This window comes from Acipenser ruthenus, chromosome 34 (assembly GCF_902713425.1).
Source record: "Acipenser ruthenus chromosome 34, fAciRut3.2 maternal haplotype, whole genome shotgun sequence".
Classification (NCBI taxonomy): Eukaryota; Metazoa; Chordata; class Actinopteri; order Acipenseriformes; family Acipenseridae; genus Acipenser; species Acipenser ruthenus.
In genome coordinates, this window is record NC_081222.1 from 1190006 (window position 1) to 1207500 (window position 17495).

The 17495-nt window shown below is 45.1% G+C and overlaps 2 protein-coding genes across 2 annotated transcripts in view; one reads left to right on the forward strand and one right to left on the reverse strand.

Moving 5' to 3' along the window:
* The first annotated feature begins 397 nt into the window (after nt 1-397).
* LOC117965643 (ribonuclease H2 subunit A-like) lies at nt 398-11760 on the forward strand. Its single transcript, XM_034910527.2, has 9 exons — nt 398-544; nt 1022-1164; nt 1872-1943; nt 2882-3008; nt 3825-3912; nt 4611-4748; nt 5658-5745; nt 6217-6340; nt 11162-11760. Exons 2-9 carry the CDS (start codon nt 1038-1040, stop codon nt 11325-11327), a joined length of 930 nt encoding a protein of 309 aa, XP_034766418.1. The 5' UTR covers nt 398-544; nt 1022-1037; the 3' UTR covers nt 11328-11760.
* A 646-nt stretch (nt 11761-12406) lies between these two features.
* LOC117962300 (riboflavin-binding protein-like) overlaps nt 12407-17495 on the reverse strand; it is a gene marked incomplete at its 5' end in the record, with an annotated part of 5524 nt that continues 435 nt past the window's right edge. Inside the window, 4 exons of the mRNA XM_034913739.2 lie at nt 12407-13298; nt 15881-15977; nt 16515-16643; nt 16908-16983. Coding sequence (XP_034769630.2) covers nt 12996-13298; nt 15881-15977; nt 16515-16643; nt 16908-16983 — 605 coding nt within the window. The remainder of the gene's footprint in view (nt 13299-15880; nt 15978-16514; nt 16644-16907; nt 16984-17495) is intronic.

Below are 17495 nucleotides of genomic sequence, written 5' to 3' on the forward strand. Positions count from 1 at the left end.
GGGACGGCTTGCTCATGAAAGGCGCTATATCATAAACACACACACTCACACATTGATCTATGGATATTTGCTTAGCGCACTCCATGTTTTATTTCAGTATATGAATCAGAGATGCAGTGGTGTTGCCCAAACCGATCTGCAGCAGCAGTCTCTTCTTGCAGGACATCTGAACAGTACAAACTGTACGTGTCTGTGCTGTATTCAAACTAACAACAACTCGAGAAACGTACTTTACGCGAACTACAAACTACAACTCCCATAACCCTCAGCGCATAGCTGGCGTAACAGCAAACTACAACTCCCATAACCCTCAGCGCATAGCAGGCGTAACAACAAACTACAACTCCCATAACCCTCAGCGCATAGCAGGCGTAACAACAAACTACAACTCCCATAACCCTCAGCGCATAGCTGGCGTAACAACAAACGCGCGGGTAAAATGGAATAGGATGTTTTTGCAGAGCTGGAGTCTGGGCATGGTGCGGGAGAGAGAGAGAGAAAATACAATTTCATTAAACATTAGACATTATTTAGCCTTTCACGTGTGAGTACGCTGCTTAATGGTGTTAAGTTTAGATTAATACGGTTGTTTGGAAGTAATACACGCTGTTATGCACGCTGTTTTTGTCATGAATACTCTGAGGTCGTTTTTTATCGGGGAATTACACATTTGCAATTTTAAGCCATGATTAAATTTAAGACTAGTCTCTGTAAGTCGCCTCGGATAAAGGCGTCGGCTAAATAAAACAAAAATAAAATAAAAACATAAACTATTACTGAAAGCTGCAAAATGGCTCAAAATTATTTGCAAGTGGACAAGTTTAAATGATGCACAAAAAAAAACATTTTAATTTTTTTGCTCTTTACAAAAAAAAAAGTCTTTAATGGGCAGCGTTTCTTACATACGCGTCATATATTCAGCGACTCTTTCAAATCCCACGTGTGCCTTTGTACCTTTTTTAAAAGGGTTAAAACTTTATTGACATGGGAAGCAAAGTTAAGTCTGCTGTTTCCGTTTCAGTAAACAGTGAGAGAAAATGGACCTGAGTGAATTTGAAGCGGACAATTCCAGGAGTTGCCGGCTGGCTTCTGTCGTTCCGGAGGTGTGCCGGACAGAGGACTGCTGTCTGGGGATCGACGAGGCCGGCAGGGGTCCCGTCCTCGGTAAGGATAAGGAAAGGGACCCGAGGTGAAGCCGAACCCTGAGAGAACTGTCCCACTGCCGCACACGCATACAGAAATGACCGCAAGCATTGCAGCCCCCTACAGAGTCCTTTAACTTGAGCAACCTGCTGAATCCTGTCACCTTAACGTATTACTATTTATTTCTTAGCAGACGCCCTTATCCAGGGCGACTTACAATTGTTACAAGATATCACATTATTTTTACATACAATTCCCCATTTATACAGCTGGGTTTTTACTGGTGCAATCTAGGTAAAGTACCTTGCTCAAGGGTACAGCAGCAGTGTCCCCCACCTGGGATTGAACCCACGACCCTCCGGTCAAGAGTCCAGAGCCCTAACCACTACTCCACACTGCTGCCCTACACCCTTGTAGATTTTGGTGTTTTTTGCAATATAATTTTGTAGTTTTTTGATTACATGATGTTAAATAAGATTTCATTCATATATGTAAAAATAATGTGTTATCTTGTAACAATTGTAAGTTGCCCTGGATAAGGGCGTCTGCTAAGAATTTCTGAGCTACTGCCTAAGAGACCATTTAAATTGGGAAGGCAGCGTTCCCTCACCCCCTCTCCCCTCCCATTCCATTCCCAAAGCTCGCCCCTGGCGTTCCTGGGACATGGAGTGGGTGCTGATGAGTGTCCTGCCGCACTGAGAGCTCCTTTCGATTTCTTTCCTCCTCAGGTCCCATGGTTTATGGGATATGTTTCTGCCCGGTGTCGATGAAGCCGCACCTGCAGGATCTCAAAGTTGCGGGTAAGGAGCGGGCGTGTCTGCGTGTGGGCTGGGTGTGCTCGTCGCTGTGTGGCTTGAGCAGCTGCCTGCGATGCTGACGGTAATGTTTTGAGTCGCGTTGTTGATCGCTGTGCCTGTGTGCGTACAGACTGGCCTCTGTACAAACCTGAAGCAGGGTCAGTGCGTTAGTCCAGCTTTGAAATGTCCCCCTTCAGTCTCGGTGTGCCCAGCTGTACCGTGCTAATAAGTGTGATATCTATAAATCTGTTTTTTAATGCATATACAGCTGTGGCCAGATGTTTTGCATCACCTGATAGAATTAACTTTATGAAGCAAAAATGAGTGGAATGAAACCTGCTGAAAGTGCAGTAGCTTCAAGTTCTAACATTTTGTTTCTGAGACTTCTAGCATTAAGATAAATACATTTAATAGTGGTCTTACCTGAGTTGTTGCCCTTGTTTTGATGTGGTTGTGACGTTAACATATTGAATTCCACGTCGCTTTGTAGTTTTCCCCATCTACTTAACGAAAAAACTGACAAATTTAAAAATGTGACGTTTTGAAATCTAACATGAAATGAAAGGCTACCGGTAGACTTTTGCAATATCCTTTTGGAGTTTTAAATTATACTCGTACAGTTGTTGTTTTTTTTAAAATTAATTCTTATGTCTCAATCCTAAAATTCTAGGTGATGCAAAACCTTTTTTTTTTGTACCACTGCTCTAAACAGGGACAGTTCAGACTTTCACTCCCACCCCAATGCATTCTGGTATGTTTGACCTTTCACAGCAGGACTACACTTACCAGAATGCATTGCGGCGTGCGTTGAAAAGCTAAACTCTCCCCACTCTGTCGTGGTGTACACGCAGTCACAGGGTAACCCCACCCTTGTGGTCTGGTCTCACAAATCAAGATGGTCTTGCAGCGTGATATTGAGTGCCGTTCCCCCCCCCGTGTAGATTCGAAGACGCTGTCGGAAGAGGAGAGGGAGAGGCTGTTTGTGAAGCTGGACGAAGCGAAGCACTTTGTGGGCTGGGCTCTGCAGGTCCTGTCTCCCAATACCATCTCCACCAGCATGCTGCAGAGGTAGGACGCTCTCCAGGGAGCGCAGGCAAAGGGGATGCAAATAAAGGCTCCTGTTGCATAGCAGTTTGATCCGTTCCTGGTTTTCACGATGAGGATTATTATGCACAGCTGGGCACGCTGTGGCCGATCAAGCTGGTAGTAAAACCTGGACTGGGTGAAACTGCTGTGCAGTAGGAGTCTTGTTTCCATGCCTGATAGGACTCTGTTTCGAAGTGCAAAGGCGGAAATTTATTAAGAGCAAAAAGCCACCCATAAAACAAACAAATATATCTGTTTTCTGTAATCAGGCTTGGCTATCTAAAGTTGAGTAGGTAGGATATTTTGCTTATGAAGATAATGTGTCAAGGGGAGGGGAGGGGAGGGGAGGCAGCAGTGTGGAGTAGTGGTTAGGGCTCTGGACTCTTGACCGGAGGGTCGTGGGTTCAATCCCAGGTGGGGGGACACTACTGCTGTACCCTTGAGCAAGGTACTTTACCTAGATTGCTCCAGTAAAAACCCAACTGTATAAATGGGTAATTGTATGTAAAAATAATGTGATATCTTGTAACAATTGTAAGTCGCGTCTGCTAAGAAATAAATTTGTCAGCTTTTTCATTAAGTATCTGGAAAACTACAAAGCGGTGTGCAATTCAATATTTCAGCATCACATTATTCAGCAGGTTTTGTTCGACTCATTCTATAGGGGGATGGGTAGAAACTGTCTGCAGAATTGGTTTCGAAATGCCCCAACCCCCCCCCAGGTAGCTTTTCACATCAGGTGTGTGTGCGGAGGCGTAGCGTGTCAGTAACTGTCTCCTTCGTGTGTGTCTGCCACAGGGTCAAGTACAACCTGAACGCTCTGTCTCACGATGCAGCCATCGGGCTGGTTCAGCATGCTCTGGACTGCGGGGTGCAGCTCAAAGAGGTGAATCAGCGAGGACCGACGCAGGAAGCAGTGCAGCTGCTGCTGTGCAAACAGGGGCTCTTCTTAAAACTCATTCGAGAGCGAGTCGAGCCTCGCGAGGAGGAAACTGACCGTTCGGAGCGCCACATCCAACCGGCCTCTCTCTCTCTCTCTCTCTCTCTGTTTGTCTGTCTGTCTGTGCGTTTGAAACCCTGTTTTGTGCACCTCCTTGGGTAAAATAAGCTAGTTAGCATCGTCCCTTGTGGCTTAAAGGGGTGAGAGATGAAAAGAGGGGGGCAAGTCGGTGGATCTGGCGGCAGTGTGGAGTAGTGGTTAGGGCTCTGGACTCTTGACCGGAGGGTCGTGGGTTCAATCCCAGGTGGGGGGGACACTGCTGCTGTACCCTTGAGCAAGGTACTTTACCTAGATTGCTCCAGTGAAAACCTAACTGTATAAATGGGTAATTGCATGTAAAAAATAATGTGATATCTTGTAACAATTGTAAGTCGCCCTGGATAAGGGCGTCTGCTAAGAAATAAATAATAATAATAATAATCTGTGGTGGCAGATGTAAGAGCCATAATCAACTAACCACCCTTGCGTTGTGTAGTAACGCCCCTTTTTATAATAACGCACAGCTGTGGAAGCACGTTTTGGGATTTCAGGATTGAGACGTCATTTAAACTCCTGGGGCTTTCTCGTGGGTTCTGTCTCTCCAGGTGTTTGTGGACACAGTGGGACCTGCTGACAAGTACCAGGACAAGCTGTCCCAGCGATTCCCGGGGGTGGAGGTCACTGTCAGACCCAAGGCGGACTCCCTGTTCCCCATCGTCAGCGCTGCCAGTATCTGTGCCAAGGTGAGGAGAGGGAGGGAGGGCACAGTGTTGACCATTCAAGAAGCAACCGCATCTGCACATGTTCCACAGTGCTTTTCTGAGTATTTGCAAAAGAGTTGCAACCATCTAAGGTCCAAGGGACAAAATAAGACTAGATGTAACAAAAATGACTATTGATTGCCGTGGGTTTGATTGCCTGTTTTATTTTGTGAAGCTTTTGTATTTTGGATCGCAGTCGGTTGTTGTTGTCCTCCTGCTTATCCTCTTCCTGCCAGCAGGAGGCAGTGTGGTCAAAGCAGATGGGGGGGAGGAAAGGATTCAGCTGCTGAGAGAGAGAGAGATGTTGATTTTGAATTGAAATAATTCAAACAAGAATTTCTTTCTGTGGTTCAAGAAAAATCAAGACTAAAAGGCACTTTTATAGAAATGGCTTTCATATCTTAGTGGGCTTTAATGTCTTTTTTTTAAATGGTCTGACGATGGCAGTGGTATTATTATTATTATTATTATTATTATTATTATTATTATTATTTGTTTATTTAGCAGACGCCTTTATCCAAGGCGACTTACAGAGACTAGGGTGTGTGAACTATGCATCAGCTGCAGAGTCACTTACAATTACGTCTCACCCGAAAGACGGAGCACAAGGAGGTGAAGTGACTTGCTCAGGGTCACACAATGAGTCAGTGGCTGAGGTGGGATTTGAACCGGGGACCTCCTGGTTACAAGCCCTTTTCTTTAACCACTGCACCACACAGCCTCCTTACACAGCCTGGTATCTGTGACCTGCTATACAAATGCATTGTGGTTTGCTTTTTTTTCTGCTATGCACTGTAAAGTGTTTTGCGATACTTTTTCTCTAAAAAGTGCTCTATAAATGCAAGAAATAAATACATATGAAACGCTCCTGCGGTGCTGGTTGGGTTGCAGGTGGCGAGGGATCACGCGGTGAAGGACTGGACGTTTGTGGAAGATCTGGGAGAGGCTGAGATGAAGTATGGCTCCGGATACCCCAACGGTGAGGCTGGTTTTAAAAAAAAAAAAATACAGCGAGCAATCTCATTGGCTAAGAGGTGTTCCGACCCGTGCACCGTGGCTTGGAACTTTCAGAAGTTCCAAAAACTATAGAAACGTAATTTTAGATCTCTTAAAAAAAGTCTGCCGGAAGCCATGCTAGTAGCACACCAGTATTTCATGTTGAAAAATATTTTTCAATTTGTTAATTCTTCATGAAGTATCTGGAAAACTCCAAAGCGGCGGTGTGTGTGATTTCAGTATGTTAACGTCACATTGTCCTGCAGGTTTCATTCCTCTTTACGAAGCACACTGAGTTCGCTCTACAGGATGATGCAATGCTTTTGGGCCATGGCTGTGCATCTGTCTGTCTGTGGGCGTGTTTGCGTCTTTTAAAATTATTTTAATAATGCATACGTTTTTAGATCTTCGACCCTGTAACAGTTTGCTCCTCCTTCCTTTTTTCCTCCCCCAGACCCCAAAACCAAAGCCTGGCTGTCCCAGCAGCTGGACCCCGTGTTCGGATACCCGCAGTTCGTGCGTTTCAGCTGGAGCACCGCCAAGACCCTCCTGCATAGCAAGGCTGTGCCGGTACACTGGTAGGTGAGAGCAGCACCCAGCTCGGCTCTGAAACTCAACTCCTGAGCCAACGTGCTAGCAGGGTTGTGGTGTTAAATAACCCTGTCTTTATCCATCTTGCTCGTTTGGTTGTTAGTAGCTTATTGATCCCAGAATCTCATCAAGCAGCTTCTTGAAGGATCCCAGGGTGTCAGCTTCAACAACATTACTGGGGAGTTGGTTCCAGACTCCCACGATTCTCTGTGTAAAAAAAGTGCCTCCTATTTTCTGTTCTGAAAATAGTGCTAGTCCGGTGTCTGTTAAGCCAGATCACAGAGCTGTGTGTGCACACACGCCTGCCAGCTGAAGCATGCTGTGTAAAAACACAAGGGCCCTGTTTAAGAAAGCTGTTGTGTTCTGTCATTTCAATTAGATTTCCTCACTTGAATTAGCATTATCTACAGTGTGTAAACAGCCGTCCTGGTTTAAACGCATTCGTTCTTGTGTATCGGGGATGGTGAGCTAATCTCAAGACTCGCCTCTTCAGACAGCACCTGTAGAACTCCTCTGTTTTTCCCTCTGGACACTTTATCACTCTTCCTTAAATGCGCTTTACTTGCTCTTATCTGCCCCCTATTTTACTGCATTTAATCCTTTAGAGTACTGTAATCTGTCAAGTGTTATTTAATCTGTAGTATTTTTGTATTTCATTATATCCTGATGTAACTATCACTGACACTGTTATCTGCTCTGTTATTGAATCGTATCTTGTCATATTCTTGTACTTGCTAGAACCAAAGCCATTGTATTTTATCATGCTCTTAATTGTATTAATACTTGTACTGTGATTCTTGAAATGTATTTGTTTACGATTGTAAGTCGCCCTGGATAAGGGCGTCTGCTAAGAAATTAATAATAATAGTAATAATAATAATAATAATAATAATAATAATAATAATAATAATAACAACTAGCCAGGCTTGCACGCCTGGTCCAAAAAAATAACACATGCCCTCCACTCGGGAGGAGGATTCCTGAGACAACTCGATTACAACAGCAACCAAATCACAGGGAAGAAACTGTGTAGGAAAGAAACTGAACGGGAAATGGCTTCCGCTGTGTCTGTGTCCTGGTGTTCTTTCACACGCTCTAGCTGAAGCACGCACGTGATGTTTTCGCTCTTCTTGTTTTTGTTTAAGCTCCATTGTGTTCGGAAGGCAGAGTTTTTTTGTTCAAGTGAACGACAATGCTCACCCCGCTTCGACACACCACATGAGAGTGATGTGTCATTGTATTTAAGAAAATAGTAATAATAATTATATATATATATAATGAATATGAATACAAAGACCCTGGCTGTTTTGTGTGGGCGGGGCTCTCCTTCTTAACCAGATTTCTTTAGCATTCTGAGCCCAAATGTACATGGTCCTGGAGAGCCACAGTCCAGCTGGTTTCGTAGGTAGCCCTAAAAACCATTAAATTGACTAGTTAAGCAGTCATTCTTTTTCAATTTAAGTAGTAATTTGTTCAATTAAGTAATTTTGGAAAGAATTTGGAAGAAAAACGTGAACACTCTGCAGCTCTCCTGGATCAGAGCTGACCACTCCTGATTTAATTGAACATGTTAACTTGCTAAATTGATCATCTCGCATTCTTTAGAAATGGATGATTTAGGGGGTCCTATAAAACCTGCTGGATTGTGGCTCTCCAGACCCGCGTTGGCCCCCCCTTCCTTAACACACAAAATCTGAATACGTCATTGACACAATGATTGGGGGAGGTGTTATAGCCCCTATTATTTTGAATGAAAAAATAATCTGCAGATGAAGTTGGCAGCATCACAAAGCAGGATCTCTCTGGCTCCCAGCCTCCTATCTCTCCCCGTTTTCACAACAACGCCTCTCTCTTTTCCAAGCGCTTGTATTTTTTATCTTGCCAGCTGGGGGATTTTTTTTTTGGAGCAAAACGGTCGTGCACAGCAGCCAACTCCCCACCCCCTCACCTTGTCGTCCCCCCCCCCCTGTTTAATTGCCCTGACAGGCTGCTGAACAGGGAAAGGAGATGAGAACAGCGAGTTTTATCAACCTGACCTTCACCATCACAAAGTGTGCGATTGTTTTTTTTTCTGTCAGCTGTTAGATTAGAGATTTTGCCCACAGAGTTTTGACATTATTTGTTTCCAGTCAAGTCTGTGCCGTGTTTAAATCACGTAGGAGCGATATGAGACTCTGCGGCTGCTGTCTCTGCTTCTGAGAGAGTGCATTGCAGGCGTTTTCAATAGCTTCATGTTTTAATGTTACACATATTCAGAATTTTATGTCTTTGTCTAAATATGTGCAGGTCAAATACAGACGTCCTCTTTAGTGTTTACATAACAGTAAGTGTGCAGCAACGCCCAGTTAATTTCATATCCAATTTTTTTTAAAAGGTATTGACAGTGTCGACCCAGGGGACTTTTTCGACCTGAAAAAAGAAACAAGGACCAGGGGTCACAAATGGAGATTAGATAAAGGGGCATTCAGAACAGAAAATAGGAGGCACTTTTTTACACAGAGAATTGTGAGGGTCTGGAACCAACTCCCCAGTAATGTTGTTGAAGCTGACACCCTGGGATCCTTCAAGAAGCTGCTTGATGAGATTCTGGGATCAATAAGCTACTAACAACCAATCGAGCATGATGGGCCGAATGACCTCCTCCTTGTTTGTAAACTTTGTTCAATATGTTAACGTAACATGATCCTGCAGCTTTCATTGGACTTTAAGAAGCAAAATGAGTTAATTCTATCAGGGGTGATGCAATATTTTTGGCCACAAGCTCAGATGAGTTTTCCTCAAGCAGGAATGGGTCAAGTTGCTATGCTGTTTTTATATTGAGGCGCACACTGCGGTAATCTGTACGACAAAGCAGCTTTGAATTTTCACTTTGTTCTTTGTTAAAATGATAAAGAATGGCCACTTGATCTACAAATCAATTTTGCTATAAATATGCTAGTAAAGTTCAATTCTCCCTGTGCCTTTGTCCTTTGCAGCAGTGTTCATTCTTGTACGGACTGCAGTCGGGGCTAAAGATAATAACAGTAGCTATTGGCGTTGTCGAATTTTGCAAACGACCACGTTGCCCCTGTGATAACCCCAAGCTCCTGTATTTGCAACAGTGTTGTCTTGTCTGTGCCCTTTCTGCGCACAGTAAAGTGATAGGGACGGGCTGTTCTGCTGCGGTAGCGATCTCTCGGACGACCTTGGGCTCCGATTGCTCGCCCGCTGTCCGAGTCTCAAGCTGCTGTGGGGGGGGGGGGAGTCGGTACAGACTGGCCCCTGTTTACACCGCGCACGCTGAAATGATGGCTTGAAAGAAAGTAGCTGACGCTGAAATTGTTGACTGGAAAACAGCCAAGTACTCTGTAGAGATTTCTGAGATTTAAAATGTACAGGGTGACCCATAAAGCCATGCATCATCATAGACAATCTCATGTGTTGTCGATTTTTAGGATGTTCTCTGTTAAACCACACACACACACAGAGACACACACACAAGATTGTGTTCCTCTGTGCTTCAACATATCTGACACCTGCAAGCAACAGAGGCAATATTGACAAATACAGTAAATACCTGTCTAATCCAGCATTGTTTGGGACCAGTAAATAGTGCCGGATTTTACAGTGTGCTGGAAAATATAATTCTGTACAGAACTGACAAACTGTTTGAACACTGAAGTACAGCAGTGTGGAGTAGTGGTTAGGGCTCTGGACTCTTGACCGGAGGGTCGTGGGTTCAATCCCTGGTGGGGGACACTGCTGCTGTACCCTTGAGCAAGGTACTTTACCTAGATTGCTCCAGTAAAAACCCAACTGTATAAATGGGTAATTGTATGTAAAAAAATAATGTGATATCTTGTAACAATTGTAAGTCGCCCTGGATAAGGGCGTCTGCTAAGAAATAAATAATAATAATAATAATAATAATAATAATAATAATAATTGGAAGTACTGTGAGGTATGCCCTGTGATTTCAAGAATTGTATTAATTTTTAATCTCGCTTTCTCCGTCATGTAAACAGGAACGTGGACCGCACCGCGTGTGTATTTATGCAACACGCTTTGATTTATAAACTAAAAGGCGATGGAAAAATGACATGACGGCTCAGTCCGATTTCTCATTGATTTCAGTTAGGCGAGGCGTGCAGCATGCAACAGACCGGTCCGAAGTGTAGAGGGGAGCGCTCTGTTCATTTCAATAGCAGTTTGATTGGGGGAAAAAAGAAACAAGGACCAGGGGTCACAAATGGAGATTAGATAAAGGGGCATTCAGAACAGAAAATAGGAGGCACTTTTTTACACAGAGACTTGAGGGTCTGGAACCAACTCCCCAGTAATGTTGTTGAAGCTGACACCCTGGGATCCTTCAAGAAGCTGCTTGATGAGATTCTGGGATCAATAAGCTACTAACAACCAAACGAGCAAGATGGGCCGAATGGGGCCTGCTCTCGTTTGTAAACTTTCTTATGTTCTTAACTGATTGCATAAGGTACTTGTCTTTTTTTTTCTTTTCATCCTTAACATCCTGACAGCTTTTGAAGTCTGTTTCACAGCTCTTTTTGTGTAAAAAAAGTTGTCGGGATATTCACGATGAAAGGTTTACAGGTACGTTATTTAAACGTGGACGTGGAACGCTGGATTTTTTCCGAACCCCGCTACCTGTTCTTTTAATTTTGGGTTAATAAGAAGCAGCTGACAAGCCTGCTGTCTGACGAAGCAAGGTGGGCAGCTGGCGTGGAAGAATGAGCCAGCCTCCCAGTGGAACAGGCGTGTGGGGCCTCTGTCTGTCTGTGATGAATAAAGCCAGATTCTCGTCCCCTGTGCAGGGATGATGATGACGACGATGAGGGCGGTGCGAAGGCGACAGCGGCCAAACAGAACTGCTCCTCCGTGCTGTCGTATTACGGGAGGAAGAAGAACGACGAGGGAGCCAAGAGGCTGCCCCATCGCTACTTCACAGAGCGAGCCCTGGAGACGGTCCGGGACCTGTAGCTCCGTGCTGGGCCGGGTCCTCTTCAGAGCGGCTGGGCCGTCCGTAAGAAACAGTCGAGATGCAATCAGACTGAACTGCCCGGGAATCGCCAGCCTCTGCACGCTGGGTTAGACCACAGCTTCCAGTGGTAACTGGTGTTGCAATGCAGAACGGGTTTGCGTGTGTACGTGCATCTCTCTCTCTCTCTCTCTCTCTCTCTCTCTCTGTGTGTCAAGCTGTAGTAAAATAAGCGTGATGTCAATGTTTTGGGAAGAGGCTTGCCTTGTCTCTGCTTAAAGGTGAGCTTGTTCTCCTCATCTGGCGATTGTTTGTTCGTTCATAACTTTAATGATTCTATTTAATAAATCTTTGTATTACCTTTTTTTTAAATAACACATACATGCAATCTTGTAACGCCAACATGTTCTCAAATAAATAACTTTAACATTCAAACAGGTGTAAAATCTAAACCCGCTGCCCATACCTCAATCTTAAAGGATTAATTTCTTGTCAAGTCAAGTACATACAGGTTCTGTCTGTGTCTTTCTCTCATTGGTATTTATTGCAGACGGAGGTCAGCTGCATTTGTAAGAAATATAAAGAGCTGGATCTTGACCCAGACTGCAGTGAGCTCCAGATCTATAAAATATTGGGGTGCTGCCTTTTTATCTCAATGGCTTCTCTTTCAGTGCTTTTTCAGTGACTCTTGTATTCTCTAGTCTGCAGTTCTGTGCAGATCGCAGCTGCGTAAGTTGTTTGTTTAAGCAGACGTGGTGTAAGCAGTGTACAGCTATGCCCAAAAGTTTAGCATCGCCCTATAGAGTGATCACGTTGGGAAGGTGCACCCCTGCACTGGCCAGTGAAGGCTGTTTTTGGTCAGCTATGTTCTCAAACTTTGCCTTCAGCACTTGTTACAAAAACACTGTTGCACGTCCACCCAGAGCCACACCACAGCAGCTACACAGTCAGGGTCACTCTGAGTCCAGCGCTGGCGTAGGAACGGTACGAGGCCCGGCTGTGTTAGAACGTTTATCTGCTTCCAAAAACGTCTTGTGATCCGGAGACGCCATTCCGATTCATGACACAGCAGTCGGCAGAGTTTGGTTTCCAATATTATTTTATTAGTAATATGACCATTACATTTACATGGTATGATTCTCGTTATGATCAGGATTCAGTAGCAACTTATTACAAGGTCTGTTAAAAAAACCTCAGACTGCAAACACCACAAGAGAGAAAGGAATGCATTCTGATATAAAGGAAAACAGTGAGATTTATATATAATTGCACACAGTATGACAGATTATGATGATGTTGATAAGTTATGAGTTTCTGTGTTCTGTTCTTAAATACTAAAATAAACTATAGTGCGTTTCTTTTAGCGCTTCTAAATTCAGCACTGCTCAGTCTGGGTGATCTGTCGTGTTTTTATGAGCCTGCCTTAGTTAATATAGGCTTTTTTTCAGATTTAGTGTATTGTCTTTATTGTAAGATCTGTGGCCGAGTCAAAATAAAGGTGGGATTTACATCTGTGGGGGTTAATTAAATTAAGACAGGCTGAACTCCGCCCGCATCCTGCTATCCTTCAGTCTGCCCTTTTGAAATGACTAAAAGCTAATACAGTTAAATCTATGAATGAATCGATGCAATGCTTTATTTTTCCCTGCTCGTTGGAGCTCCAGAAGGCTCTAAAACCCGCTGCCGCTGCCTTCCACATCCTCAATGAAGACGGATCTCTTGCGCTGTCTCCTCCCGGACAGAGGGGGCGCTGTGGTGGAGCGGGGCTGGCCGCAGGGGGCTGGGCGGACGGGCAGCCCGGTCTTGGTAGTGTCCAGTTCCTCAGGGCTCCCCTCCTGGCCCTGCAGAGCCTCCATCACCTCCTGGTCCGAGGCGTTGAGAGTTAGGCAGGCGCAGGACCCCTCCTCTTCCGGGACCGCGAGGAAAGAGTCCCCCCAGAGAGACTGGCACAGCTCCCTGCCTCCCCCGTACATCTGAGAAACACAAACCAGCGCTGTCAAGGAGGGATCGTACATTGCAGGGATGGGAATAAGACTCCCGTTGCATAGCAGTGTGAGAGTTTAATAAAACACACCTGAGCTTGTTACCTGTACGCACTGGGGCTAATCGAGCTTGGAGTAAAACCTGGAATGGGTGAAACTGCTATGCAATAGGAGTTTTTTTTTTTTTTAAGCTTTATTGACCCTCTTGCTACTGCTTTAAAAAAAATAAACTTATGATTAGATTTATTAACTTTAAAACAAATCATTTGTTTTAGCTGTATTACCCTTATCGCTGGTCCAGCTTTTGATGCTGTCAAATTAATTTGTACGGTTTTGTTAAACCTCATTCGCTTTATTAACAAGTATCGCCGGTCCCACCTTTTTAAGCGTCCACTATCGCTAAGAGAAGCGATTTTGCGTTGTCTCGTTATTTGCTGTATTAAACGTTTCTTTCCTGGAGGACGAAGCAGTGATTTCAAATGCGTTTTTCTTCCAGCTTGATTATTATTTTATTTATTTCTTAACAGACGCCCTTATCCAGGGCGACTTTACAATTGTTACAAGATATCACATTATTTTTACATACAATTACCCATTTATACAGTTGGGTTTTTACTGGAGCAATCTAGGTAAAGTACCTTGCTCAAGGGTACAGGAGCAGTGTCCCCCCCACCTGGGATTGAACCCACGACCCTCCGGTCAAGAATCCAGAGCCCTAACCACGACTCCACACTGCTGATTAAGACCGTTAACTTCATTGTGCTGAACGTGTCACATCAGTGCAGAGGCTCCTGCCTCTGATAGACCCAGGTGCTGGAAGGCTTTCGCTGTATAAAATCGTCCTGGCAGCTGAGAGGGGTTGTCAGAAGCATTAGAGAGGGCTCTGGGATGCAGGGATAAGGGCTAGCTAAGCGTAAAGAAGCTCATGTCTACTGCATGAGCGAAGCGCTGTTGCATTCTTCTTTTATTTTGTGTTTGGGGGGCGGTATTGAGAATCATTGAGTCCTGATCAGAGAGTGTTCAAGGCGTTGCAGGTATCAGATGTGTTCCGTCGGTCTTCACCTGTGTTGCGCGGGTTTGGTAAGAAACCTGTGTTGCAGTAAATGTGTCTTTTGTGTGCGTGTGTTTTTTTTAAACTGGTGCTACACTAGGTGAAAGAAATGTCTCGGTTTCCGCACCCTGCTCTCGGGAGATGTGTTGCACTCGCTCATTGATTGCAAAAAAAAAAAAAACGATGCAGGGTAAATAGTGTGTGGCCGTGTGTGTGTATGTGTGGTTTAGTGTGTCACTGTGTGTGTGTGTGTGTGTGTGGTTTAGTGTGTCTGTGTTTGTGTCTCAGTGTGTGTGGCTTAGTGTGTCTCTGTGTGTGTCTCTGTATGTTTGTGTGTGTGGCTTAGTGTGTCTGTGTTTGTGTCTCAGTGTGTGTGGCTTAGTGTGTCTCTGTGTTTGTGTGTGTGTGTGTGGGTGTTTGTTTGTGTTTCAGTATGTGCAACTCCTGCAGTCTCTGGTAGATTGATGAGACTTGACAGCAGCCCTCACCCAGCTGCACTGAGCTCTCAGCTGAAACCGCAGCAGCAGCAGGCTGGTAAAACTTTCCAGGGCTACCAGGCTTTCTCTCTGAGCTCCGCCGGAGCCCACAGTCTTCTGAAAGACACCACAGCATTGTCTTCTGCTGGAGCCCACAGACACCAACAAAAAAAAAAGAGAGGGCAGGTGATGTCGGTCTGTCTGGCTACAGAGCTTCTGTAGTTTTGATTAGTTATGTGTATGAAATCAAACCACTGTAAAGGGCAGCAGTGTGGAGTAGTGGTTAGGGCTCTGGACTCTTGACCAGAGGGTCGTGGGTTCAATCCCAGGTGGGGGACACTGCTGCTGTACCCTTGAGCAAGGTACTTTACCTAGATTGCTCCAGTAAAAACCCAACTGTATAAATGAGTATGTAAAAATAATGTGATATCTTGTAACAATTGTAAGTCACCCTGGATAAGGGTGTCTGCTAAGAAATAAATAATAATCGAGCATTTCTGTGGCTCCCATCTCCATGTCTTATTATCCACTGCAATGCTTTCCACAGTTGGGATCAACACATGCATTCAAATCTATAAATACTGCAATGTATTAAAGCCCTCGAGAAGGACTTGTAGTCCAAATGCTTGTTATTAAATATAGTTGCTTTTAGTGTTTCTCTTTACAGGAAATCAGAGAAATAATCAGTCTCGTGCACAGACAATGACAAGGCCGCCAGATGTCCCTAATTTGCATGTCTTTTTCATTCACCACAATACGCACCATTGGAGAAAACATCAGAGATCAACCACACACAGACACAGCACACAAAAACAAACCCACAGCCCGAATCGAATTCGCTTTACAGTGGAACAGGTGGTGTCGTTTTGTTACTGAGAGTGTCTTTTGATGAGCTGTACAATGGACGAATAGACAGCCAAGCTGAAAAATTTCAAGCCTGTTCGAATTTACAAACCGTCGTCAGAGCACAAAAAAAAAAATATTAAGAATGAAAATCTCAGGAAAAGGCTGAACGAGCGAGTCTGTAGGCAGGCCTGGATTCGTACCTGTTGGAAGGTCACGCAGTTTCCGGTACAGTTGTTTGTCGGAGTGTCTCTCATCCAGTTCCTGGCGCAGGTCAGGTCATCTTTACACGCGTCGAACCTGCGGACCACAAACACAGAGACCGCCGCGTCATCAGAGAACTGCTGTTACCGGCCACTCAGCACGCGAGAGACACGGGTTCAACAATACAAGAAACTAACAATCAAAAAAAAAAAGTCATTGAATGAGCAAAGCCTAGATTAAAGTCGTTGGATACCCAAAAAAATGATTATATCAGAACAAACATATTACTGGTATTTTTTTTCAATGCAGTGATTCTGTTAGGAAACTAGACGCATCAATGTGGCACCTAGTTAGAAACAGAAATCGGACCGGGATCGGTTACCTCGTGTTCTGGGAGACAGCTCAGGGACGGAGAGGATTCGGGGAGCTTGTCTCGCTGGCACACTCAAGTGCCTGTCTTATGTATCTTACCTAACAGTGTGTGTGAAGCTGGTCTTTGTGATCTCTGAGCGCACACCGGTTCTCTAACCAGGTTATCAATTCTGTTTGCTGCTCTGTATCCTGGCTGAGTTGAAAAGCTGTGTGTCTGGAGTTTCGCTTCTGATAGGCAAGCGAAGTGGCTGGCTGTCTTACCATTGCTGGCAGAATCGCAGGCACAGCGGCACGGCCTGGATGGCTGTCGGTCGGGAGGGGTGTTGCCAGCGAGCCGCGTCCGGGGAGCAGCGATAGAAACACGCCAGCCGCTTCAGGAACCCCTCGCACCTGCGGGGAATAGACACGTCAAGCCACAGAGGGGTGCACCGGCAAACACAGAGGAGCAGGGTACAGCACAGGGGAGCAGCGTATGGCACAGTAATCATACAGAATTATACTAAAATCCCGTTAAAGGTCAGGAAGGTATAGTAAAGCATAACGAAGCGCGAGAGACGCATGGTAAAGCACAGGGATGTTGAGCTACAGTCTAGTCTAGTACGGATCCACGCCAGCCCTGTAGTAAAAATGGACCTTGTGTTCGGTGCTTCTTACCTGGGGCTGAGAGATCCACACTGGTCCCAGTAAATGTCATCGAGAGAGACGGGGGAGAGCGCCGAGCAGCAAGCATCTGAGAGAGTGTGAGAGAGAGAGAGAGAGAGAGAGAGAGAGAGAGAGAGAGAGAGAGAGAGAGAGAGAGAGGGAGGGGGGGGGGGGGGGGAGATAGAGATATGAGATCAGCTGAATTGCGCAAATTGGTCTAGTGTCTGAAACAAAGCAGGCTTTGCCGGTCAGTATTCAGACAGGACAGGTTGACCCCTCTTGTGCGTGATTGTGTCTCTGATAAGGCAAGCGTGACTGTGAAGAGTCAGTTCGTTTCTTCAGCAAAACAGGACGAAGGGCAATTGGATCGGTTGCATTGCGGAGGAATTCAATCAACCTCTTATTTAATAGCAGAGACCTGTGATAGACACTGGAGAGATTTGCTGGGATAATCCACGCTCATCCTCCTCAAACCAGACAGCTCCTCATTTAGTAAAGTCCCGGAATGAACGATTTCCATTATTAAGCTGCCTTCACTTACATTTGTTTAATTGCACCCCCCCCACCCCCCCCCCCCCCCCCCCCCCCCAACCCGAATCG